This window comes from Stomoxys calcitrans, chromosome 3 (assembly GCF_963082655.1).
Source record: "Stomoxys calcitrans chromosome 3, idStoCalc2.1, whole genome shotgun sequence".
Lineage (NCBI taxonomy): Eukaryota > Metazoa > Arthropoda > Insecta > Diptera > Muscidae > Stomoxys > Stomoxys calcitrans.
Genome location: NC_081554.1, coordinates 81562429 through 81588944, shown reverse-complemented (window position 1 = coordinate 81588944; position 26516 = coordinate 81562429). Strand labels below are relative to the sequence as shown.

General features: G+C 40.2%; 2 protein-coding genes across 6 annotated transcripts in view; both read left to right on the top strand.

Annotated features, from left to right (window-relative positions):
* The window catches only part of LOC106084941 (CD109 antigen), a 30271-nt gene extending 26568 nt beyond the window's left edge, over positions 1-3703 (top strand). For all 3 annotated transcript variants that reach the window (XM_013248920.2, XM_013248921.2, XM_013248922.2), the window contains 2 exons: positions 2417-2935; positions 2993-3703. In XM_013248920.2, coding sequence (XP_013104374.2) covers positions 2417-2935; positions 2993-3484 — 1011 coding nt within the window. In that variant the 3' untranslated portion in view covers positions 3485-3703. The remainder of the gene's footprint in view (positions 1-2416; positions 2936-2992) is intronic.
* Positions 3704-8753: 5050 nt separating this feature from the next.
* Positions 8754-26516, top strand: part of LOC106084949 (thioester-containing protein 1 allele R1) — a 58638-nt gene continuing 40875 nt past the window's right edge. The window contains exons 1-2 of one of the 3 annotated variants that reach the window (XM_013248937.2): positions 8754-8816; positions 9321-9526. In XM_013248937.2, the coding sequence (XP_013104391.2) occupies positions 9456-9526 (71 nt within the window). In that variant the 5' untranslated portion in view covers positions 8754-8816; positions 9321-9455. Of the gene's footprint in view, positions 8817-9229; positions 9527-26516 lie in introns of those variants that run through there. The other 2 variants (XM_013248935.2, XM_013248936.2) reach the window with 2 other exon arrangements.

Sequence of the window (26516 nt, the reverse complement as noted above, 5' to 3'; positions counted from 1 at the left end):
AAAAAACTGAAGCACAACAACTCACAAATGGGGGGGATAACCACAGCAGAAATTGTTTTCTGATGTTCCCTCCAGGATTGGAACCAAAGCGGACACGTTAAGCACTGCCCCACGGTGGCGTAGGAATCTGCTAGAAAATTAGCGTTAGGTGCTACAGGACCTACCAACCCTCAAATCCGGACTTGGCACTTGTAGCCTCTACTCTTAAATACCTTCCATTTGACACCCACATTACCGCTTGATTGGATTCTGGGGTGGTGCGTTCTCCCAAGTTATTTACCTCAAGGTTTTATACCAATTTCGTATTTTTGGGTAACCATAGGTTAGGTTAGTTTTAAAAAGAGGGTGAGTATATTAATCCACCCCATGCCACTATGGATATACATCTAAGCCAATCCCGGCACGGAATAGCTGTGAGAACCACACAGGCTGGAGCTTGGAGCTCCAATCTATATGGTGCCCATAGCTTCCACGAGAAGCTTAGCTGCGAGCTGCTGGAGGAGTCCACTGGTTGCAAATGCTTCATATGAAGTAGCTGCAACTGCAGTCGCGGACTATCAGCGGTATCGAGTGGAGAGTCTCAGTGAGTGGCCAGGCGGCTAATTTAGTTTAGTAGCAGGGTTGTGTAGGATCCCTAAGACTACAATCCCAGCCTTATAATGGTTAGGCAAACAATGATGTGGTTATCTTTTCGATTTACATCTCAGGTATACCATAAGCTCTACGAGGAGTTGCATCTGTAATCGTCTTCTATCATCATATATCAGAAATACAAGTCAAGTCGCGATAGCCTTCAATGGACAGACACGATACAGATACGTATCAAATCCGAAACGATACTAACGCCATTTTGTCGAACGCCCAAAGTTAGAAGAGGAAACAAGTAAAAGTATGTAAGGTCGGCCTGACTGAGTCTTATATACCCTCCACCATGGATCGCATTTGTCGAGTTCTTTTCCCGATATCTCTTTTTAGGCAAATATCAAATTATGGTCGAATTGAAGACCATAGTAGAAGTCATTGTGTAAAATTCCAGCCAATTCGAATAAGCATTAGGTCCTTTAGGGGCTCAAGAAGTAAAATGGGGAGATCGGTTTATATGGGAACTGTTTCAGGCTACAGACCGATTAAGACCATATTTGACACTTATGTTGAAGTTCATGAAGAAAGCCAAATCGGATAATAATTATGCCCTCAAGAAGTCAAGATCCCAGATCGGTTTATATGACAGCTATATCAGGTTACAAACCGATTTGCATCACACTTGCCGCAGTTGTTGGAATGCATAACAAAACACGTCATGCAGAATTTCAGCCATATCGGATAGGAATTGCGCCCTCTAGAGGCTCAAGAAGTCAAGACCCTAGATCAGTCTATATGACAGCTATATCAGGTTTTGGACCGATTTTCAACATACTTAGCACAGTTGTTGAAAGTCATAACTAAACACGACATGCCAAATTTCAGCCAAATCGAATCAGAATTGCGCCCTCTAGAGGCTCAAGAAATCAAGATCGAAGATTGGTTATATGGCAGCTATATCAAAACATGAACCGATTTGGCCCATTTACAATCCCAACCGACCTACACTAACAAGAAGAGTTTGCGCAAAATCTCAAGCGGCTAGCTTTACTCATTCGTAAAGTTATACCAGAGATTTCCCCATGCAGTGATCCAAAAACACGAGACTGGTCAAACCCATAACAGCCGGTTGCACGTACTGGATTTAACCGATAAAGTCAATCCCATGGCAGGAGTGCGACACACTCCTAGAACAACAACCAGACTGGTACCTAACTTTGGGGTCGAATAACCTTGGGGACAAGGTTATTGACATTTAGCACGATTAGGATAATATGGGTGTCAAGAGTGTAGGTACTTGAGAGTATATTACGAATTTGGGGTAAAGATTTTAGTAAGTCGGTTAGCATAGGAGTATTAAACACGTACCCTTATCCATACAAAGGGAATAAATTTTCGACAGTGATGCGCTTCTAATCAAAATGCAGCAATCATCGTTAAGGTCTAAACAGAATGAGCGGGTTGAGGAGCGTCGGTTTGAAAAATGCAACTCTGCAAGCAAATGTTAAAAAAGCAACTGGCAAAAGTTTAACAATTTTTATCTTTGACTACCAAAAACACTATTTCAAGTGTTGCAACATCGAATGCCGCTCGATTTCAAGCGTCAAAGTTGAACATTTATAACATGTCCCCGTTTCATTAGTGGAATTTGTGTGCAGAGTTGCATTTTTGCAACGCGACGCGACGCCCAAAATAAAAGCTCAACGCCCTCATTCTGTTTTGGCCTTTAGGCTTTCGATATTCGTTTAAGAGCATAAAAAATTATCAGATACCTTCTTTCCCACAAATATAGTCCTTAAATAAATCTATATCTCATTTGTTATGTTTTTTTTAGGAATATGCCTCAAAATATGGCTCGCAAATTGAAAAATCATTGCAATACCTTAGCGACAATGTGGACAGTGAAGACAACTTATATTCTCTGGCTCTTATTCTGGCGGTATTCCAAAAAGCAAAACATCCTCTGGCCGAAAAAATTTTAGAACGAGTACAGCTAAAGTCCAAATATGAAAATAATTTGAAATGGTGGTCAAATTCTTTGAAATATTGCAATAACGATATCGAGGTTACTGCCTACATTTTCCAATCGCTGGTTGAAACAGAGGAAGCAGGCAAATTGTTGCCCATCATTAAATGGTTAGTTGGACAAAGGAACAGTTTGGGTGGTTTCGATTCAACGCAAGACACAGTGGTCGGTCTCAAGGCCTTAATTGCGTTTGCCGAGAAATATGCTGCTTCGGGAGATGGCAAGATGACAATTCAATTCGAAGCCCAAACTGAAGAAGGCATCGAAACTACAACAGGCGAATTCAGTGTGGACAAGGAAAACGCATTGCTACTGCAAAGCCATGTGGTATGTAGCCAGTTAAATAAGTAGCATTTTAGGTTATTAAGTATTTGTTTCTTTCAGCTACCCAAGGCAACACGTCAAATAACCCTTAAAGCCGAAGGTGAAGGCTCTTCGTTGATTCAATTATCTTACCGCTACAATGTGGCTAGCCAAAAAGCCCCGCCTAGCTTTACCGTCCAGCATACACCTAAAGACTCCTACCCAGGTCAATTATTTATGAACATATGCGCGGAATATAGTCCTGAATCCGATGAAGTAAAGGAATCCAATATGGCTGTGATGGAAATCAATTTGCCCTCTGGCTATACCATCGATAATGACAGTTTGAAGCCGATACGTGAGGCTAAACGCGTACAAAGAGTTGAGACGAAAAATGATGACACTGTCGTAGTTGTGTATTTCGATAGTCTGGTGGCTGGTGAACCAACTTGTTTCGATGTTTCGGCCGATAAGTCTCACGAGGTGGATGCATTGAAACCTGCTGCTATCACCATTTATGATTATTACAATGCTGAGCAGAGAGCTACCATATACTATGAGGTCTCCCAGTAACATGTCACAGCGAATTATCTCTGCAGCGATGTGTTATAAGTCACGGTTTTATTTGACAGGCATAAATTGTGAATTTTATTTTTAAGTATTGATGCCCTGCATGTTAAATAATAATGTTGATGTTAAACGTATACGTTTTAAAGTTTTTTCAGTATTTTTGCACAATAAAATTGAAAACAAAGCAAATTAAATAAAAATGTTAATGTTAAAAATGTTAAATTTTAAATGTGATTTTAATGTAAAGCGACAGGTTAAGAATAAATAAATCCATGCTACAATTTAGCCCCACGATATAACTGTCCCCCTATCCGAATTTTTAAAAACACTATATTTCAGAAATTGTTGCACCGATTTATGCGTAATTTTGTTGTTGTTGTAGCCATATTACATGTAGAGGTAGCGATCCTCGTCAAGCTCCTATAGGTGAGCAAGCTAGTTCCGGTCAAAAGGACAGACCGCCGCGGTAACAGGGTGCCCATTGGTTATTTAAAGGCGCCATAGTATTTGTATCATAGACACTCAGTATTTGTGTAAGAGTCAGTACGCCCAACCTTTCACTGAGACTATTCGCTCGATACCGCTGATTGTCCGCGACTGCCGTTGCAGCTACTTTGCATAGAGCATTACACTATCCGCAACCTGTGACGCGCCCAGTAGCTCGCAGCTAAGCTTCTCGTGACAGCAATGAACACCACACAGATCGGATCTCAATGTACCAGGCTGTGTAGTGCTCACAGCTATCCCGTGCCAAAGGAATTTTGTTTTACCCTTATGGTAACCCAAAAAAACACAAAACTGTTTAGTTAGTCTTGGGTCATAGGCACCGGAAAAGGCAAGATTTGGTGATATTCGTACGTTTAGGTACTAAAAAGTACCAAAAAGTGAGAAATGGTACATATTTGTCCAGCGCGAACTGCTAGAATTATGTTCTTGGGTGCAAATTAAGGAGCGTGCCAAAAAAATACGGCTTGGTAAAAACTAATTTTTGGAAAATCATACCGGAAGTGAAATAGAAAGAAATAGTACGTTTAGTACCGCAATTGGTACTATTTGATACTTTATTTGTAAATTGAACTAGAGCTCTGAATTTTGGAACTTTGGTACACTATGGCAACCTTAATTGGTTAACTATAAAAGTGTTCGGAAATTTGTACATTTTGGTACTAAACAATTAAAAAGGCGTTAAGTTCGGCCGGGCCGAACTTTGGATATCCACCACCTCGGGTATATATGTAAACCACCTTTCGTCGTAATCCGATGAAAAATACATAATTTATGCCCACATAGAAGCTTTATCGATATATGGTCCGGCATGATTCGGCACGGACATTGAGTGGTCTAATAAGTACAAGAAATTGTTCAATTTTGTAGAACAACATATTGGTCTTTGTGGTAAATATATCCAAATATAGACCGATGTGAATAATTAACGAAAGGGATATCGAAAAGCCTAACATAAATCACTGTGTCAAATTTCAGCGAAATCGAATTAAAAATGCGCCTTTTAGGGGGCCAAGACTTTAAATGGAGAGATCGGTCTATATGACAGATATATCCAAATCTGGACCGATCTAGGCCTATTTGCAGAAAGACGTCGAGGGGCTTAACACAATTTACTGTCCCAAATTTCGGCGCCATTGGACAATAAATGCTCCTTTATGGGCCCAAAACCATAAATCGAGAGATCGGTCTATATGGCAGCTATATCCAAATCTGGACCGATCTAGGCCATATTGAAGAGGGATGTCGAAAGGCCTAATACAACTCACTGTCCCAAATTTTGGCAAAATCGGACAATAAATGCGCCTTTTATGGGCTCAAAACCTTAAATCGAGTGATCGGTCTATATGGCAGCTATATACAAATCTGGACCGATCTGAGTCAAATTGAAGAGGGGTGTCGAAGGGCCTAACACAACTCACTGTCCCAAATTTCGGACAATAAATGAGCCTTTTATGGGCCCAAAACCTTAAATCGAGAGATCGGTCTATATGACACCTGTACCCAAATCTGAACTGATCTGAGCCAAATTGAAGAAGGATATCGAAGGGCCTAACACAACTCACTGTCCCAAATTTCAGCCAAATCGGATAATAAATGTAGCTCTTATGGGCCCTAAGACCCTAAATCGGCAGATCTGTCTATATGGGGTCTAAATCAAGATATAGACCGATATAGCAATCTTCGAACTTTACCTGCTTATGGACAAACAAAGGATCTGTGCAAAGTTTCAGCTCAATATCTCTATTTTTAAAGACTGTAGCGTAATTTCAAAAGACAGACGGATGAACATGCCTAGATGTCTTAGATTTTTACGACGATCAAGAATATATATACTTTATAGGATCGGAAATGGATATTTCGATGTGTTGCAAACGGAGTGACAAAATGAATGAAGAGGATCCGTTGGTGGTGTCTATAAAAAGTACCAAAAAATAGAGATAAAATTTTGAAAATTGACTTAAAAGACATCTGGCGAAGAGGATGATGGTAAAAAGACAAAAAAGCAAAAATAGTACTGGAAAACGTACGTTTAGTACCGCAATTGGTACCATTTGGTACTTTTTTACCGATAGAGCTAGAGATTCGAAATTTAGCATGTAGGTACAAACAGGAATCATGTGATGGGTGGCAAAATGGTCTATTAAAAATTCATACATTTTGCTACCAAATTTGGTACCATTTGGTACTTTCTTTACAAATGGAGCTAGAACTCTGAAATTTGGCATGCAGGTACAACTAGGAAAAATGTAATGGGAGACTGTAATCTTTTTACAATTCGTACATTTAGTTACGAATTTTTGGTACGATTGGGAACATTCTGTGCAGATTGAGGTAGAGGTCTGAAATTTGGCATGTAGGTAAAACTTAGAAATGTATGATGTACAACTAAATGATTTTTTCACAATTCGAACATTTTGGTACCAAAATTGGTACAATTTGCTAAATTCTTTAAAGGTGGAGCTAGAGGTCTGAAATTTGATACGTAGGTACAACTAAGAACTAAATGATGGATAAATAAATGATCTATTCAAATTCCGTACCAGAATGGGTACCATTTTCAGCTTTCTGTTCAGAGAGAGCTAGAGGTCTGAAATTGGGCAAGTAGCTACAATAACTGGTATGCATTCGTCGGAGGTTATTAGGGAAATTGTGTCTGAGCCGAAAATCCCTTTGGGCGATAGGAAGTTTCAACTCCTTTGAGTCGCCAGGCCCTGATGATGTATCACCGCTTGAATTACAAGCTGTGTCTGATAGACTGGTTCACTGGCTTAGGGAGATACTTTGCTTGTATCAGAATATCATATTCACCTGTGGGATGGAGGAACACGAAGGTTATTTTCTTTCCGAAAGCAGGAAAATCTTACCATACGAAGGCAAAAGATTTTTGACCTAATAGTCTGTCATCCGTTACGATGAAGACTCTTGAGAGGTTAATAGAAACATATCTTAGGGCAAAGGTCCCTGGAGATCGCCTGTCGCGGCAACAGTATGCATATAGTAAAGGCAAATCCACTGACCTAGTCAGCTACATAGAGGCTTCTCTCGCTGTCAAGGAATATACAAAGGTAGAATATCTTGACATTGAAGATGCCCTAAATAATGTAAAACCGACGTCAATCATGAACGAATTGGAATTTCTAGGCATCAACTCTACCGTAAGAAAGTTTGTTAACAATATACTTACTAAAAGATGCATTACGGCGGTTTTGGGATCTGTGGATCTAAAAAGATGGGTCAGCAGAGCACTTCTCAAGGAGGTGTACTGTCTCCTCTACTTTGGAATGGCAATTGTGGTTACGGTTCCCAGCACTCTAAGATATATACTTCAGGAAGCTCTACGTGCAACAGCAAAGTGGGCTACCGAAAATGGTCTAGGTATAAATCCGTGCTAGACAGAAGTAGTTCTTTTCAGCAGGAGATACAAGTTGCCTACAGTTGAACCTGTCTCCTTGGGTGGAGAGAATGTTCCATTTACAGAATGCGCAAAATACATGGGTGTTTTGCTGGACAGGAATTTGAACTCTTGCCCTTTACACCTGCAAGAGAGCCATTGGCAAAAGTTGGCGGCTTAGACTGCATGTCATGCATTGGGGATATTCTGCAGTTGTCAGACCTATAATGCTATATGCCGTTATTGTCTGGTGGACGGCGCTTCAAAAGTCCACCTACTGCTCAATAATAACCCGGATCCAAGGGATGGCCGCACCGAGGTCGACACCATCTGATGCACAAAATTTAATGCTGCATCAAATGCCTCTGGACATTGTGGCTAGCCAAATTGCTGCTACCATTGTTGCCGTGAAGCTAAGGGAGCTTTCTCTTTGATCATGTGGTGGCTGCGAACACTGTGTTATCATTGATACAATGTCCGATGTTTCAGGCAGTGTGGATTACACTCTACCTTAGTCGTTTTTAATAAAAATTACGGTACCATTATTCCTGATAGAACCGATTGGAACTACGATATCCCTGGTAATAGAAGTTACATAGACTTCTATACGCAGACGAAAAAAATTTTTTTTTAAAAAATCAAGCGATTTTTTCGAAAAAAAAATTCGTTTTTTTTTTTCTTTAGAGATCTTTTAGAGCTTAATTAACTAATCTACTCGTTAGTACCTTTCATTTGATACCCATTTTGCCTATGTTAACAGCGTTCAAAATTCTCAAGACCCCGTATGTCCTTTCCGGGTCCAATTTTTAGAGATATTTTTGCATATTCATAATCAACTCGGTAAAACATTTTATATGATAGCCCATTGCCCATATTTCCCATTTCTCATATGATACCCATATTGTCTAGGTCGGAAAACTTCCCCCAAAGGAGGGTTTTTGGCCCCTAGGGTGGTCCAGAGGCCTTTGCCCCAAAAAAGGATTTCAGATTCGTGGTCAACCGACATCTACATACCAAATTTCAGCGAAATCAAAGGTGAGCCTATAAAGTGAATTTTTGCCGAGTCCTTAAGGGACCGTTTTTACTAACGCCATCTGGCATCTAAACAGGCGAAAATGATATACACTATCTTTACATATTTTATGTCTTTGAATGTTGGCTTACAAAGCGAAGACAACAACCATTGTACACTTTCAAGTTAGATTTAAGCTTACTATCGTACTTTGGAGAATGAACACGAGACACTCACTCTCCATGTCTTGGCCTAAAGCAAAGCTTTAACAAAAGTAAACTCAAAACGCTTGAGAGTATTGCTACCACCTACATTGACCAACAACAAAAGATAACAAAACAAAGCGAAGTAAATATTTAGAGTTAGTAGAGACTAAGAGACGCGACGATGCACACCATCGAATAGTGTGGCGGAAGTAAATCGAGGTAAAACCGCAAATAAAGACCTGAAAGCGCGTAAAACATCAAAGATTCCTTTCGTGAAAGAGAAAAAGCTATAAAAAGTGTAGAAATAAGTACATCTGTCAGCCATTAAAAGGCCATAACAAAGAAAGGCCGACAATTCAAATCTAATCCATATATATCGAGCAGAAATAAATATTTAGGGAAACCAAGTTGCTTGTTGGTACTCGACACACACACATGCAAATGTGTATGATGGTGGTGACACAGCCATTTCCAGCAGCCCACACTCTACAATTATTCATCAGTCTATGATATAAGAAAACTAAATGAGTGAAAAAAAAATTGACATCCATAGTGATGATTAAGTGTTCTTTTTAGAATTCTTCCATAATAATGGCAAATAAAAAGTGCTAAAATTATGTGTTAAATGTGTTTTCGTGCAGTTATTTATTAAGAAAAAAAAAAATAAATAAAAAATATTATTTTATAGCCTATTCACTTAAAACATATGAGCATTCTTTATAGCAATCTAAAGCCAAATCTAAACTAAATGCTAACGAGAGCGTAACCAATTGGAATTACGACACAAAAGACGCAAAACGTCGTCAACTACAACTCAGAGCTACTAATTCTCCTCAGCAACAGTAAAGCAGCAGCGACATGTTTGTGAAACAACGACAACAGTGCTTTGTGATACTGTCACTTTTGGTGCATTTAAATGCTGGTCAAGGGTTTGTATTTTTTTGTTTTTTTTTTCTACACATGCACTAGCCATTGTATATAAGAAAAATTATAATAATGACTTTTTACCGAAAATACAATCAACTTACCCAAAAAAGAGGTTGGAATATTTTGCATCGTGTTTATATTTACCTTAGCATTCATATTCATATGGCTGAGTAAGTGAGTGAGTGAGTGTGCGAGCGAGTGAGTGAGTGTATGTTTTGGTCTGAAATGATCTCATATGCGATTCAGTAAAATCAAAATCCAGTTTGTTTAATTTACGATGCCCGAAAAAAACAAAACTGCAACAACAACAACAATGGCAAAAGCAATAACAAACAGCAAAAAACAATAACATGCACAGTCAGTTGCGACTCTATATTCGCCTTTTCCCCTATGACAACAGTCAAAAAAAAAAAAAAAAACGAAAGACTTAAGACACAAACGCCATAACAATTAGATGCGTGTGCTATGGCAAAACCAAAATGAATGGCCGCCGGCCCTCTGGCATCAAACGAAAGAAGGCAATGATGGCAAGAACTGATGTTTGTACCACCACCATACACAGATGGATTATATGTTGTGTTGCTTGAAAAAAAAAAAAAAAAAACAAAAACCAAAACACAAAAACAAAACAAGAATTCAACGTTTGCATGCTATTGTAAAGAATTGTTTCTCGTTCCATAAGCAATTATTTCTAGAGTGTTGAATGTTTTGGTGGGTTTTTGACTTGCTTTGTGTTTCTTGATTGGCTTTTTTTTTTTTTTTTGAAAAATGAATACTTGTCTTGACAGCTTCTGGTTTGCGATTTTTCTCTACCAATGCCATTGTTGGGATTTCTGATCAATGACAGGGGAAATGAGTTGTATCAAGATTTAAAGGTAACATGTTGAACCTACGCATCCAACCATCGTTACATTAATACCCAAGCAGACTTACATATAATTGAGTACACTTAAAGAAAAAAAAAAACAAGTAAAAGCGTGATAAGTTCAGACGGGCCGAATCATATATACCCTCCAGCATGGATCGCATTTGTCGAGCTCTTTCCACGGTATCTCTTTTAGGCAAACAAAAGATAAAAGAAAAGAATTGCTATGTTATTGGAACAATATCAAGTTATGGATCAGTTCGGACCATAATTGAACTGAATATTGGAGACCATAGTAGAAGTCATTGTGTAAAATGTCAGCCAAATCTATTAAGAATTGTTCACTTTAGGGGCTGAAGAAATAAAATAGGGAGATCGGTTTATAGGGGAGCTGTATTAGGCTATAAACCGATTCATACCATATTCGACACGTATGTTAAAGGTCATGAGAGAAGCCGTTGTACAAAATTTCAATCAAATCGGGTAATACTTGCGCCCTTTAGAGGCTCAGGAAGTCAAGATCCCATATCGGTTTATATGGCAGCTATATCAAGTTATGAACCGATTTGAACTAATCTTAGCACAGTTGTTGAAGACCCCAGATCGGTTTATATGGCAGCTATATCAGCTTATAGACCGATTTGAACCATACTCAGTTGTTGGAAGTCATAACAAAACACCTCATGCAATATTTCAGCCAAATCGGATAATAATTGCACACTCAAGTGGCTCAAGAAGTCAAGATCCCAGATCGGTTTATATGGCAGGTATATCAGGTTATGAACCGATTTGAACCATACTGAGCACAGTTGTTGGAAATCATAACAAAACACCTCGTGCTAAATTTCAGCCAAATCGGATAGGAATTACGCACTCTAGACGCTCAAGAAGTCAAGACACCAGATAGGTTTATATGACAGCTATATCAGGTTATAGACGGGTTTCACCATACTCAGCACAGTTGTTGGAAGTCATAACAAAACACGTCGTGCAAAATATCAGCCAAATCGGATAGGAATTGCACACTCAAGTGGCTTAAGAAGTCAATACCCCAGATCGGTTTATATGGCAGATATACCAAGATGTGAACCGATTTGAGCTATACATAGCACATCTGTTGAAAGTCAAAACAAAACACGTCGTGCAAAATTTCAGCCAAAACGGATAGGAATTACGCACTCTAGACGCTCAAGAAGTCAAGACCCCAGATCGGTTTATATGACAGCTATCTGATTATAGACCGATTTCAACCATAGTCAGCACAGTTGTTGGAAGTCATAATAAAACACCACGTGCAAAATTTCAGCTGAATCGGATAAGCGGCTCAAGATGTCAAGATCCAAGATAGGTTTATATGACAGCTATATCTGGTTATAGACACATACTCAGCACAGTTAATGGATGTCATAATAAAACACCACGTGCAAAACTTCAGATGAATCGGATAAGAATTGTGCCCTGTAACGGCTCAAGAAGTCAAGATCCAAGATTTTTTTTTTTCATTGGCTATGACAGAGTATTTCTTCTACTAGCCGAACGTAGAATAGTGTTTCAAACGCCTCGATCTTCTGCGCTCATTTTAAAATCTCTGACACCAAGTCTCGAGGTGTCTCCCACAACTTGATCTTTCCATCGGGTTTTTGGTCTTCCCGGTTTGCATGTACCACCGTGTTTGCCTTCAAAAGACTTCTTTGCTGGAGCTTCTTCATCCATTCTGACAACATGACCTAGCCAACGCAACCGTTGTATTTTGGTGCGTGTAACTATGCTATCGTTGTCATACAGCTCGTGGTTCATACGTCGCCTATATTCTCCATTAACGCAAACTGGTCCATATATTTTACGAAGAATCTTTCTCTCAAATACTCCAAGCACTGCCTCATCTGCTTTCACAAGTACCCATGCTTCAGAACCATATAACAGCACGGGTAGTATCAGTGTCTTGTAAAGTGTAGTCTTCGTCTGTCGAGAGGTGGCCTTGTTTCTAAACTGCTTACTTAGTCCAAATTAACATCTGTTTGCCATTATTATTCGTCGCTTAATCTCAAAACTGGTGTCAAACTCAGACATTGCTTAAAATACCTTAGATCAACAAAGAGATGGTTGGTGTTGATTTGTCCCTCTCGGGTCCTTTCCAGGATTTGGAACAGTGTGAATAGCTGGTCTAGGGTGGATTTACCAGGTATAAAGCCGCGTTGTTAGGGCCCAATTATCTCATTGACTTTAGGTTTTAGTCTTTCACAAAGTACGCTCGAGAGTATCAGCGTATCAGAGTATCAGCGTGTCGCCTCCGGTCTTAAATAGTTCAGCGGGTAACCCGTCGGCTCCTGCTGCCTTGTTGTTCTTTAGTCGGGTCACTGCTACTTGGACCTCATTCTGACTAGGAAGTAAACATTCTATACCATCATCAGGGATTGGCTCTGCGGTATCCTCTTCGCCGCCAACGTCGGACACTAGCAGTTGGGTAAAATGTTCTTTCCATATCCTCAGCATGTTATCTGTGTCAGTTTCCAGATTTCCTTCTTTGTCTCTGCAGGAGGATGTGCCTGAACAAAAGCCATCGGTTTGATGTTAATTCTTTGGTAGAATTTCCGGACTTCATTCTTATTCCTGTACATCTCAATTCACTTTTATCCTCTCTCCTTTTCTCCCGATACCTCTTCTTCATCTGGCGCGTTGCTACTGATTCCAGGGTTGCTCTATATGCCGCATTCTTGGCTTCAGTAGCATCTCGACACTCTCGGTCGTACCAGGGGTTTTTTGGAGGAGGCTTCCGGTACCCAAGTACGGACTTCGCGGCATTTTCCATGGAGTGGGCAATAGTTTGCCACTGCGCCATTATATCATCGGAACAAGGAGTGCTTTCATGAAGCAGTTGGGTCAGTCGAATGGAGTATGCCGCTGCCATTTATTGTGTTTGCAGCTTTTCAATGTCCAGCTTCCGTGCAGTATCAGATCGTACTTTCCTCGCCATGTTCAAACAAGGCAATGATCCGAATCTATATTCGCTCCACGGATCGATCGTACATCTCACACGCTGGATGAATGCCTTCCATCTATCACAACGTGATCAATTTGGTTTCTCGTGTTTTGATCGCGTGACAGCCATGTGGCTTTGTGAATATTTTTATGTTGAAATCTGGTGTTACTAACTACCATGTTTTTTGTCGCGGCGAAAACGATCAGCCTCAACCCATTACTGAACGTTATCTCGTGGGGGTAAAACTTTCCGACTGTTGGAGCAAAAATGTCTTCCTTCCCTATTTTCGCATTAAAATCTCCCAGAACGATTTTAATATCATGGGCGGGGCAGCGGTCATATTCTCTCACTAGGCGCTCGTAGAAAATATCCTTGGTCTGCTCGTCTTTGTCTTCCGTCGGGGCATGGACACAAATAAGGCTGATGTTGAAGAATTTGGCCTTTATGCGGATTGTGGCTAGCCTCTCATTCACCGGAGTAAAGCTGGAGACTAGGTGTTTTAGTCTTCGACTAACCACAAATCCACAGCCAAATTCATGCCTCGGGTTATGGCAACTATAGTACAATTCGTCACTGTTTGGTGTTGTAGTGACGCCACTCCCAGTCCTTCGCACTTCCTGTAGGGCGATAATATCTGCCTTGTACTTATCCAATACATCCGCCAGCGCGTATACTGCACCTTCTCTAAAAAGGGTGCGGATATTCCAGGTGCAGATCCCCAAATCATAGTCCTTTTTTCGTTTGCTTGGGTCGTCAACGTTGGGGGGGGGGTCCGCTTTTACTATACCTTTGTTTCTCATAGTAGTTCTCAGTTTTCCGGGCGCGGGGTTACTGGCCCGGCGCCCCAACCGCATGGGTTTTGTGGGATTGTACACGTATCCAAGATCCGACGCTCGGCCAGCGCCGCCCTTAACCTGGGAACAGACGCTGATGTTGGTCATTGGTTATTTAAGGCGCCAATAACTCGCCTTGTCATCTCGAGTATCATTGGCACTCAGTTTTTAATTAAGAGTCAGTGCCACCTGACTCCTCACTGAGACTCTCCTCTCAAAAATCGCTGACTGCCCGCGGCCGCATTTGCAGCTACTCCGCATAAAAACGGAACTTTCCACCATTCGCAACCTGTGGACGCGCCCGGTGGTTATCAGCTAAGCTTCCCGTGATAACGATGGACACCACACAAGTCGGAACTCAAAGTTCCAGCCTGTGTGGTGCTCATAGTTATCCCGTATCGGCCGGGGAACATCAATGTGTTACCTATTCAAAATTGAGATGTGCTTTATTGTTGTAAGTGTGTAACGTATCATACATACATACATACACATATGCCTGTACGCTTTTGTATCATTCATAGTTATTTCCTTAAAGCTACCTTGCCTTGTTGTTATGTTTACTCATTATTCTTTTCGTACCGGTGTGTGTTTCTAGAATACGTATCTAGACTATTGTACTCAGTATTTAACAAGTACATCTTATACACATACATACATACATATAGACAATTCAAATATTTATTCTTCACTTTGACTGCATTAGGCATTTTCTCAGTTTGTTTTTAAGCTTTTTACGGAAATGGTATCAAATGCTGTTGACTCATTGCCTGGCATATTCTCCTGTATATTGTCGGTAAGTTGGCAGCTAAAAAAACTGGCGGGGGAGGTACTATGAGCTACATGGAAATTACAATTCATTTCAAAACATTTGATGATCATGACACATCTCAAGAGATTAGGGGCAAATATTTGTTATGTGTTTGATGATCATTATAATACTAAAAAAGTTTTTGGGTGTTTCATTTCTGAATATTCTCTTAATTGCAAGCACTTGAATATTTATTAGATATCTAATACTTTATGAATAAAAATGTTGTTTAATGGCCTAAGTAAAGGGTGATTTTTTAAGAACTATAGGAAAGTTTTTCAATAGAAAAACACATAAAAATCCGGAAAAATTCATGAAATCCTTATTTGAATCGATAGTACGCTTCATATTATTTAATGTTTGAAGATTATTTAAGCAAATGTCTATAGTGACTGCACCTCAAATAGTCCATCCGCTTAGTCCAATTTTTGCTTTGGCTCTTTCCAAAATTTCGGCCGGTATCTCATCAATAAATGCTACAATGTTGTCTTCCAACATTGTCCGTATAGACACAAGCTTTAACTTAGTCTAAAGGCATTAAATCGCACAATCTAGGCGGCCAATTGACCGGTCCCGAACGTGAAATAAAATGTTCACCAAACTCGCCTCCCAATAAGTCCATTGTTACGCGTGCTGTGTGGCATGTGGCACCGTCTTGTTGAAACCACATGTCATGCAAGTCAAGCTCTTGCATTTTGGGCAAAAAAAAAAATTTGGATATCATCTCACGATAGCGCTCATCATTCACAGTTACGTTACGATTCACATCATCTTTGTAGAAATACGGTCCAATGATGCCACCAGCCCATAAACCGCACAAAACTGTGACTTTTTTCCGGAAGCATGGCTAGCAAGTCTTGCAATGCTTCTGACTGATTTTCACTCCAAAATCGATATTTCTGCTTTTTTACGTACCCATTGAACCAAAAATGATCTTCGTTGCTGAACACATTTTTTTCGATAAAAATGTGCCAACTCATTCATTCATTCCAAGAGCTCATTCACCAAAAATTCTGCGTCGTAATAGGTCCTTCGTCTTCAATTCTTGTATTTTGAAAGGCTTCACACCTAAATCCTTCCAGCTCCATGTTATTGAGTAACAGAGGTTCAATTGCTGGGAACGGCGACGAATCGATAATTGCTGGTCATAATTTATACTGGCCGATATAGCTGCATTATTTTCTTCAGTTCGCACTCTACGTGTTGTTGGTTTAATGTCCAACAACGTAAATTTGGTGCTAAATTTTGTCACAATAGCCTGAATAGCCGTTTCAGTGGTTCGGTTAAACTGACCATAAAATGGAAGACGCGTGCGATGAACTTTCTTAACAGAGCACCCATTTTGATAATAAAATTCATTAATTTGCAAGTGTTGTTCGTTTGCAAGACGATTCATGGTTTAATTATAGACCAACCTGAAGATGTTTGATAGTAAAACAAAACACGAAACGTGAGTGAGTTGTTTAAACCAGTGTTGCCAAAAAGATAATATCTAACAAATCACCATTTATTACAATGACCACGGACCATGATGTGCCATGTAAAGTCCCCACGTGTGTACGTGAGCCGCGAGTTGTCGTGTCATGCGTGAGTCACGTGATTCGTGAATAAGATCCAAATCCAATCACGTGATCGTGCGTGACCTTGATTGAATTCTACGTGCGTGAGCGAGGGAAATGCTGCTGACGGTCCTTATCACGACTCACGAGAAACTCATGACTCACAAGAAACTTACGCCTCACGAGAAACTCAAGGATCACGAAAAAAGATTGCGACTCACGAGAAAATCACGACTCACGAGAAACTCACGAATTACGAAAAAAGATTACGACAGACGAGAAAGTCGCGACTCACTAGACACTCACGACTCAAGGATTTAATTAAAAACAAGTAAAAAGGCAATAAGATCGGCCGGGCCGAACTTTGGATATCCACCACCTCGGGTATATATGTAAACCCCCTTTTCTCACAATCCGGTAAAAAATGGATAATTTATTCACCCAAATTCAGCAAAATCGGATAAAAAATAAAGCTTTTATGGACTTCATACCCTTTATCAGGAGATCGGTATGTATGGCAGCTACAATACATCTAAATATAGTCGGACTTCATCCATATTTGGGATGGATGTCGGGAGACCTAAAACTACCCACTGTTTCAAATTTCAGCGAAATCGGATAAAAATAAAGCTTTTATGGGCTTCAGACCTTTTATCGGTAGATCTGCAGCTATATCTAAATATAGTCCGACCTCAAACATATTAAAGAGGTCGTTTTCAAAGTTTAGTACTGACTACAAAAAAACAAGAAGTCAAGATCCCAGATCGGTTAAATGGCAGCTACATCAGGTTTTGAACCGTTTTTAAACCCTTTTTGGCACAGTTGTTGGAAGTCATAATAAAATACGTCATGCAAAATTTCAGCCAAATCGGATAGGAATTGCGTCCTCTAGAAGCTCAAGAAGTCAAGTCCCCAGATCGGATTATATGACAGCTATATCAGGTTATGAACCGATTTCAACCATACTAGGCATAGTTGTTGGACATCATAATAAAATACTTTGTGGAAAATTTCATTCAAATCGGATAAGAATTGCGCCCTCTAGAGGCTCAAGAAGTCAAGACCCAAGATCGGTTTATATGGCAGCTATATCAGGTTATTGACCGATTTTAACCCAACTTAGCACAGTTGTTGGATATCATAACAAAAGATGTCGTGCAAAATTTCATTCCAATCGGATAAGAATTGCGCCCTCTAGAGACTCAAGAAGTCAAGACCCAAGATCGGTTTATATGGCAGCTATATCAAAACATGGACCGATATGGCCCATTTACAATCCCAACCGACCTACACTTAAAAGAAGTATTTGTGCAAAATTTCAAGCGGATAGCTTTACTCCTTCGAAAGTTAGCGTGCTTTCGACAGACAGACGAACGGACGGACGGACATGGCTAGATCGACTTAAAATGTCGCGACGATCAAGAGTATATATACTTTATGGGGTCTCAGACGAAGTTAGTATACCCCCATCCAATGGTGCAAATTGCAAATTGTGCCCATGAACATTCCACTAAGGAACAGGGGCAAACTTCTCACATATCAATGAGTGCAGTCCGATTCAAGTTCAAGTTCGATGATAAGGGGCCTCCTTTTTATGGCCGAGTCCAAACGGCGTGCCGCAGCGCGACACCTCTTTGAAGAAAAGTTTTACATGGCATAGTACCTCACAAATGTTGCCAGCATTAGGAGAGGAAAACCACCGCTGAAAAATTTTTCTGATGGTCTCGTCAGGATTCGAACCCAGGCGTGCAGCGTCATGCTAACCTCTGCGCTACGGTGGCCTCCATCCAATGTTGGAGGGTATAAAAAATGGAAAAATTCTGGACCTTTGGACCCCCTAGATAAAATCGAATGGAATTATGGTTCCCTTTTAATTTTGACATGCAGCACAGTGGGATGGGATAAAAAAAGGTTAAACAAGTAAAATCGTGCTAAGTTCGGCCGGGCCGAATCTTATATACCCTCCACCATGGATCGCATTTGTCGTGTTCTTTTCCCGGCATCTCTTCTTAGGCAAAAAAGGATATAAGAAAAGAGTTGCTCTGCTATTAAAACGATATCAAGATATGGTCCACAATTAAATTATATGTTGGAGACCTGTGTAAAATTTCAGCCAATTCGTATAAGAATTGCGCCCATTGGGGATCACGAAGTAAAATAGAGAGAACGATTTATATGGGATCTGTATCGGGCTATAGACCGATTCAGCCCATAATAAACACGTTTGTTGATGGTCATGAGAGGATCCGTCGTACAAAATTTCAGGCATATCGGATAATAATTGGGACCTCTAGGGGTCAAGAAGTCAAGATCCCAGATCGGTTTATATGGCAGCTATATCAGGTTATGAACCGATTTGAACCTTATTTGACACGGCTGTTGAAAGTAAAAATAAAATACGTCATGCAAAATTTCAGCCAAATCGGATAGGAATTGCGCCCTCTAAAAGCTCAAGAAGTCAAATCCCCAGATCTGTTTATATGACAGCTATATCAGGTTATGGACCGATTTCAACCATACTTGGCACAGTTGTTGGATATCATAACAAAACACGTCGTGCGAAATTCCATTCCATTCGGATAAGAATTGCGCCCTCTAGAGGCTCAAGAAGTCAAGACCCAAGATCGGTTTATATGGCAGCTATATCAGGTTATGGGCCGATTTAAACCATACTTGGCACAGTTTTTGGGTATCATAACAAAACACGTCGTGCGAAATTCCATTCCATTCGGATAAGAATTGCGCCCTCTAGAGGCTCAAGAAGTCAAGACCCAAGATCGGTTTATATGGCAGCTATATCAAAACATGGACCGATATGGCCCATTTACAATACCAACCGACCTACACTAATAAGAAGTATTTGTGCAAAATTTCAAGCGGCTAGCTTTACTCCTTCGGAAGTTAGCGTGCTTTCGACAGACAGACGGACGGACGGACGGACATGGCTAGATCGACATAAAATGTCACGACGATCAAGAAAATATATACTTTATGGGGTCTCAGACGAATATTTCGAGTAGTTACAAACAGAATGACGAAATTAGTATACCCCCCATCTTATGGTGGAGGGTATAAAAATGTGGCATTGGAGGACGGGTAGAGATTGGTTAGCTTAGGGTTAAGTGGCAGTCTGTCACCAAACTCACTTAGAACGTTTTGTCATGCCTTCTAGTTCTTACCGTTGAACCATCCAGATCGCTTAAAAAGACCAACAAATTATAAATGTTCACATCCACTAAATCAGACGAGTTCTCAAAGAAATGATAACCTAAAGTGGAGCTCTTTCTGACTATCAGTGTGGAGACTCAAACACAGCAGGTGTTACTGGAAACCTTCATTCTGATAGCCTATCAGTGACCTCTCATGACGGACATTGAGACACTATGACTGAGATGCCTTTTCTAGCCTGTTATAGCAAAGCGGTAGACCTCTTCAAGTCAAATTTAGGCCACATAATTTTGGAATGCCCCTTAACCCCCTTTGTGACCATTTATCATCCGTTCACCTTCGGGTTGATACTGAAAACTTAACTTACATGTCGCTAGAAGCATACCCACAGATTTTAGTTCACCTGGAATGTGTAAAGTAGTTCCTAGTCTCCCAAGCTCGTCCACTCTACAATTCCCCGTGATATCTCAGAAGAGGTAAATTTTGAACTGTTCAGCCATCTCGTTGAGAGACAATCCCGCTTCAATTGACACATTGCCCGCCTAGATCGTGCGATGTAACGCCTTAGACTATACAGACAAGCCCGATTGAATTAACGCATTGGAAGACAACATTGAAGCATTTATTCGTAAGATATCGGCCGAAATGTTGGAAAGAGTATGCCAAAATTGGACTAAGCAGATGGACCATTTGAGGTGCAGTCACGGTCAACATTTGCATGAAATAATCTTCAAACATTAAATTATTTGGACCGTACTATCGTTTCAAATAAAGATTTCATGCATTTTCTGAATGTGTATGTGTTTTTCTTTGAAAAACTTTCCAATAGCTCTTAAAAAATCCCCCTTTTTATGTCAAAATTTTTATATTGCATTTAAAAGGGACATTTCCTCATCGCCGCATAATAAGACTTTTTGTGGTGTTTAGTTTTATTTTTTGTTGTGAATTAAATTAAACCAGGATTCTGCAAATTTAGTTGTCTTCAGAAAAAAATCGCAAATTAATATATTTGCAATCTTAGATTATGTTGGTGCCAAAAAGTGCTTAAGATTTTCAAGCAATACTCACATGTCCATATGAGGTGAACACCAACAACGCCAACATTAGGTAAGACAAGCGACCCACAAGCCATCAATGCTAACAAGCTCCTAATTGGGAACTTATTAAGTATCATAAACAAAGAAACACACAAAATGACAGCTTGTCCGTCCAAATACGAATAATAAGTGTGTTCGTGTACTAAAACAATTTTTTGTTCTGAAAGTCGTTTCAGTGATGGAAAAATAGAAATTTTGAAATAGAACTAAAAAAGTACTTTTTGCACCAAAAGAGTACTTTTTCAATTGCAATTTTTGTTTGTCTGATATGGCGCGAATAATTTTTTCATGGTGTGTTCATTTCTCTTCCGCGACAAGCTTAATGATCGAAAATTTCAATGGAATGAAAAATTAAAGCCATTACAGAAATCAAAAATCTCTGGAAAACTTCTGCCTTACTGATTACTCAATGGAATGGAAAATGAAAGCCATTACAGAAATCAAAAATGTCTGGAAAACTTCTGCCTTGCAGATTACTTAGTACAACAGCCGATCAAAGGTGTGGGATATTCCCAGTTATGTTGATGAAAATGGAGAAGCAAACTCTCAAAACAGTTCTCAGGACAATCCTTTTTGGGCTCTTTATAACCCTAACCGTTACGATCCGAGTTTAATTCAGCGATCAAATTTTTTATTGTACTTTGATAGTAAGAATTTCTCCCCAAAGAGGTGTAGCTCGACTTAAAAAGGAGGTGCTTTATTATTGAGCTTAAACTTGAATCGGGCAGCACATATTGATATGAGAGAAATATCCCCGCTTTTCCCAAAAGGAATTTTCATTGGCAAATTTGCATTGCATTGATAGTAACATAGGGGGAACGCCCCACCCCAAAACCTCCAAACAAACATTTAGACCGATCGGTATTATTGTACCTCTATTTTGAATCTCATATAGAAATTGGGAGACAAGTGTTAGGGTCCCCGCTACTCTCTCGAAGCTTTCTAGAGGCGTAATTAGTCACAAAAGGCAACTAAATATAAACCCATATTGCCCCTTACAGTCCCCAAACGATCCGCAACGAAAATCCAACAGTTGGACAGATATGATTCGAGCGACTAACAAGTAAATATTCCTATTTTATCGTGGCTTGTTTTATAAAGTGAGAACTTCTTGTCTTTTAGGATAAGCAAGCAAGAGCAAGCTAAGTTCGGCTGGGTCAAATCTTATATACCCTCCACCATGGATCGCATTTGTCGAGTTCTTTGCGCGGCATCTCTTTTAATGCAAACAAAAAATATTGAATAAGAACTGTTATGTTATTGGAGCTATATCAAGTTATAGTCCGATTCGGAACATAAATGAATGCTGAACATTGTAGAAGTCATTGTGTAATATTTCAGTTCATTCGGATAAGAATTGCGCCTTGTAGAGGCTCAAGAAGCAAAATCGGGAGATCGGTTTATATGGGAGCTGTATCAAGCTATTGATCGATTCGAACCATATTAGACACGTATGTTGAAGGTCATGAGAAAAGCCGTTGTACAAAATTTCTTCCAAATCGGATGAGAATTGCGCCCTCTAGAGGCTCAAGAAGTCGAGATCCCAGATAGGTTTATATGGCAGCTATTTCAGGTTATGTAACGATTTGCGCCATACTTGGCACATGAATTTAAAGTCATAACAAACCACCTCATGCAAAATTTCAGCCATATCGGATGAGAATTGCGCGCTCTATTGGCTCAAGAAGTCAAGATCCACAATCGGTTTATATGACAGCTATACCAGATTATGAACCGATTTGAATCGTTCTTAACACAGTTGTTGGAAGTGATACCACCAAAACACTACATGCAAAATTGCAGTCAAATCGGATGAGAATTGCGCCCTCTAGAGGCCCTAGAAGTCAAGACCCAAGATCGGTTTATATAGCAGCTATAACAAAACATGGACCGATTTGAACCATACTTAGCGTACGAGAATTGCGCCCTCTAGAGGCTCAAGAAGTCAAGACCCATGATCGGTTTATATGGCAGCTATATCAAAGCATGGACCGGTTGGGCCCATTTACAATTCCAACCGACCTACACTTATAAAAAGTATTTGTGCAAAATTTCAAGCGGCTAGCTTTACTCCTTCGAAAGTTAGCGTGCTTTCGACAGACAGACGGACGGACATGGCTAGATCGACTTAAAATGACATGACGATCAAAAATATATATACTTTATGGGGTCTCAGACGCATATTTCGAGTAGTTACAAACAGAATGACGAAATTAGTATACCCCCCACCCTATCGTGGAGGGTATAAAAAGGCTCGACAACAGTCGGTTTGTTAGAAAAATTAGTTTTGCTTCAAAAGGTACTAAATTGGTCGCGGGTGCACAACGGTACTCCACGGATGGAAAAAGTGCTGAAAAAAGTACCAAAGTACTGACTTTTCCATCCCTGAGTCGTTTGCGAACTTTGTTTGCCAGGAGAAGAGAGCGGGAGAGTGCGTGAGCGTAAGCAAAATTTTTCTACTAAAGGTTTTTTCCCAGCAGAAATTTGCAGCATCGAACAGCTGTTCGATGAAAACCAGCTGTTTAATTCAAATAAGTAGCAATATAGACTAAAGGCTGTTCTTAATCTTCTGAAAATTTTTACATGAAAAGTACGGGAACAGAGCTAATATATCAGCCTTTTTGTTTCAATCTGCATACGCAACTCTAGATTGGCAATAAAAAGCAATATTAACTAAAGAGAAAAAAACTATCACTATCGGAGATGCCAATCATGGCAAATTGAATTAATATATTTTGGAGTTTTCAAAAAACACCCTTTAACTAAGGAAAAGTAAAAAATCGGAAAATGTCGACTATGTTATACCCTATATCTAATTTTTAAGTGTTCGTTAGTTATCATTATGCGTTCAATAAATCTAAGGGTGAATCGATTTTTATGGCCTTTGTTCAGATGGGTTAAACAATCGTTACAAATTTTGGGCAAATTCGTGCAAACTTGTTGCACCAAGGGCTTTATAAGAATAACTCAAGTGATGGCCCAGCGCTTAGCACGTTCGCTTATGACGCCGTACGCCTCGGTTACATTTGGCAACGTAACTGTGACTGACCCAAAGAGATGCGTCAGGTTGTTCAAACGTTAGTTTATTGAGCATCCTGAGAGTGACAAGGCTAGGAGGATAGCCATTCGTCGTATTCGTAGTCTCCGAGCAGATGGGCTGTCATCACAATTTACCGTGGACGAAGGTACGAATGTCATCCGAGGCGATGGAATCTGTAAACTAATACTGAAGAATCTGAATCTACCTGGAGTTGAGTTCCTTAAAACTATCCTAAATCTGTCTTTGTACACACTTATAGTACCCGATGTCTGGAAAATGGGCAGAGTGATTCCGCTAGCCTAGAAAGGACCTGAGTAAAGGGGAGCCGCACAGACCGATCTCCCTTCTCTCACCAGTAGCCAAGACGCTTGAGGGACGATTCCTCCCGAGCCTCGATGGAGAACTTCCATTCGCCGAGCATCATCATGGATTTCGAAGACTGCATAGCACTACAATTCCTCGTGGCACTGGACGGTCCTCGTGGCACTGGACCTATTGAAAGCATTCCACACGGTCAGCCATGTCAAACTATTTGAGGAAATCGCCAATACGTCGATGAAACAGGGATTTCCTTATCTCCGGCACTGTTTAACCGCCTATCCGCCATTCCCACCCCTCCAGATGGAATATAGATCTATCATGGCATGAGGCAGCCCACCCGTTGTCGATATCTGCAATAGGTTAAACTCGCCGCTTATTTCGCTGCAAGAGATTTGAAAATATTTGCCAAATATTTGATATATCTTCAGCCCAATTGTTCACTACGAATACGCTTGAGGTGAATAACTAGCTGAATGTGAAAGCCGATGGAGAAACGATTCCGACCATCAAATCTCCCAAAATACTTGGTGTCACATGTGACAGCTCTTACACATTCTCCCCACATGCCACAGTAATTTGCGATAAGGTAAAAAGAAGAAACAAGGCACAAGCTATTTGACGGCAGGACTTGAGATACTGAAAAAGAAACCAAGTACAAAGCAATTGGCCAGTGTGGTAAGTTATGGAGGGTCTCGTCAGCTATGTGACACGCAGCTCTGCGAACAGCGACTATATGCTGTTCAAGCAATACCTTCTGGGATGTTCTCAAAGGCACCATCGAAATCATCATCTTGTGGATAGGTATCCACCGCGCAGAATTCTTTAGGTAGATCTATATGATCTCGAGTGAGATGTTCTGCGCTACAAGAGAGAACCTCTAAATGAAGTGGGCCTAGACAACATTTTTGAAAACACGACAGCAGATGCGATAAAAAGCTACCGGGTGAATGTAGTTCTTGGTGGAGTAACGCCTCCAGTTGCATCTGAAGAAATTTATCTCCCCCGGCAAACCAGATTAGTTCTGGCTCAATGATGCCAACGTGCAGGATGTGTGCCTCGATTGTGACCTGGGACCGCACGACACATGTCAAAAATCTAACTGCCCGGCCAGGCCCAGTCGACTCAGACCCAGATCCTTTTGGAGGCACCCTACCTCAGTCGCAGTGTTCCTAGATCTGGATATTTAACAGAATCAAGCAGACGAAAGATAGAACACGAAAGAAAGCACCTCACACTAGTCGCAGAGTTCCTGGATCTGGATATTCAACAGAACCAAGCAGGCGAAAGATATAGATACTAATGCTGGTGACATTTGTGAGGTATTACGCCATGTTAAAACTTCTTTAACAAGTTGTGTTGGTAAGCGGCACTCCTTTCGGACTCGGCGTAAAATAGAAGGCCTCATATCATTGAGCTTAAACTTGAATCGGACTGCACTCATTGATATGAGAGAAGTATCTCCTCTTCCCTATATTCATTATTCTACTTTTACAATTCTTACTAGACTACTTATCTGATAAAGCGATGCTTATCTATCATAAAACAAATACAAGCGTGCTAAATTCGGCCGGACTGAATCTTATATACCCTCCACCATGGATCGCATTTGTCAAGTTCTTTAGCTTATATATCTTTATAGACAAACCAAGGATAATGGATAAGAATTGCTATGCTATTTCAGCTATACCAAGTTATGAACCAATTGGGGCCATACTTGTTTTGACTGTTGGAGACCAAAGTGGAACTCCTTTTGCAAAACTTCAGCCAAATCGGAAAAGAATTGAGCCCTATAGTAGCTCAAGAAATAAAATTGGGAGATCTGTTCATATGGGATCTATATCAGGTTAGTGACCGATACAGGCCATATTTAACCCGTATGTTAAAGGTCATACAAAAATCGTACATTTCAACCAAATCGGAGAAAAATTGTGGCTTGTAACGACTCAAGAAGTGGAATCTGGAGATCGGTTTATATGGGAGCTATATCAAGTTATAGACCGATTCGGACCGTACTTGGTGCAGTTGTTGGAAGTCTTAACAGAACACTACATGCAAAATTGGACAAAAATTGGGACTTGTAAGGCCTCCAGAAATCAAATCGGGAGATCGGGTTATATGGTAGCTATATCAGGTTACAGACCGATCCAGACCGTGCTTGGCACAGTTGTTAGAAGTCATAACAGAACACCACATGTATATTTTCAGCCAAATCGGACAAAAATTGGGGCTTGTAAGGCCTCCAGAAATCAAATCGGGAGATCGGATTATATGGGAGCTATATCAGGTTATAGACCGATTTAGGGCGTAATTAGCACAGTTGT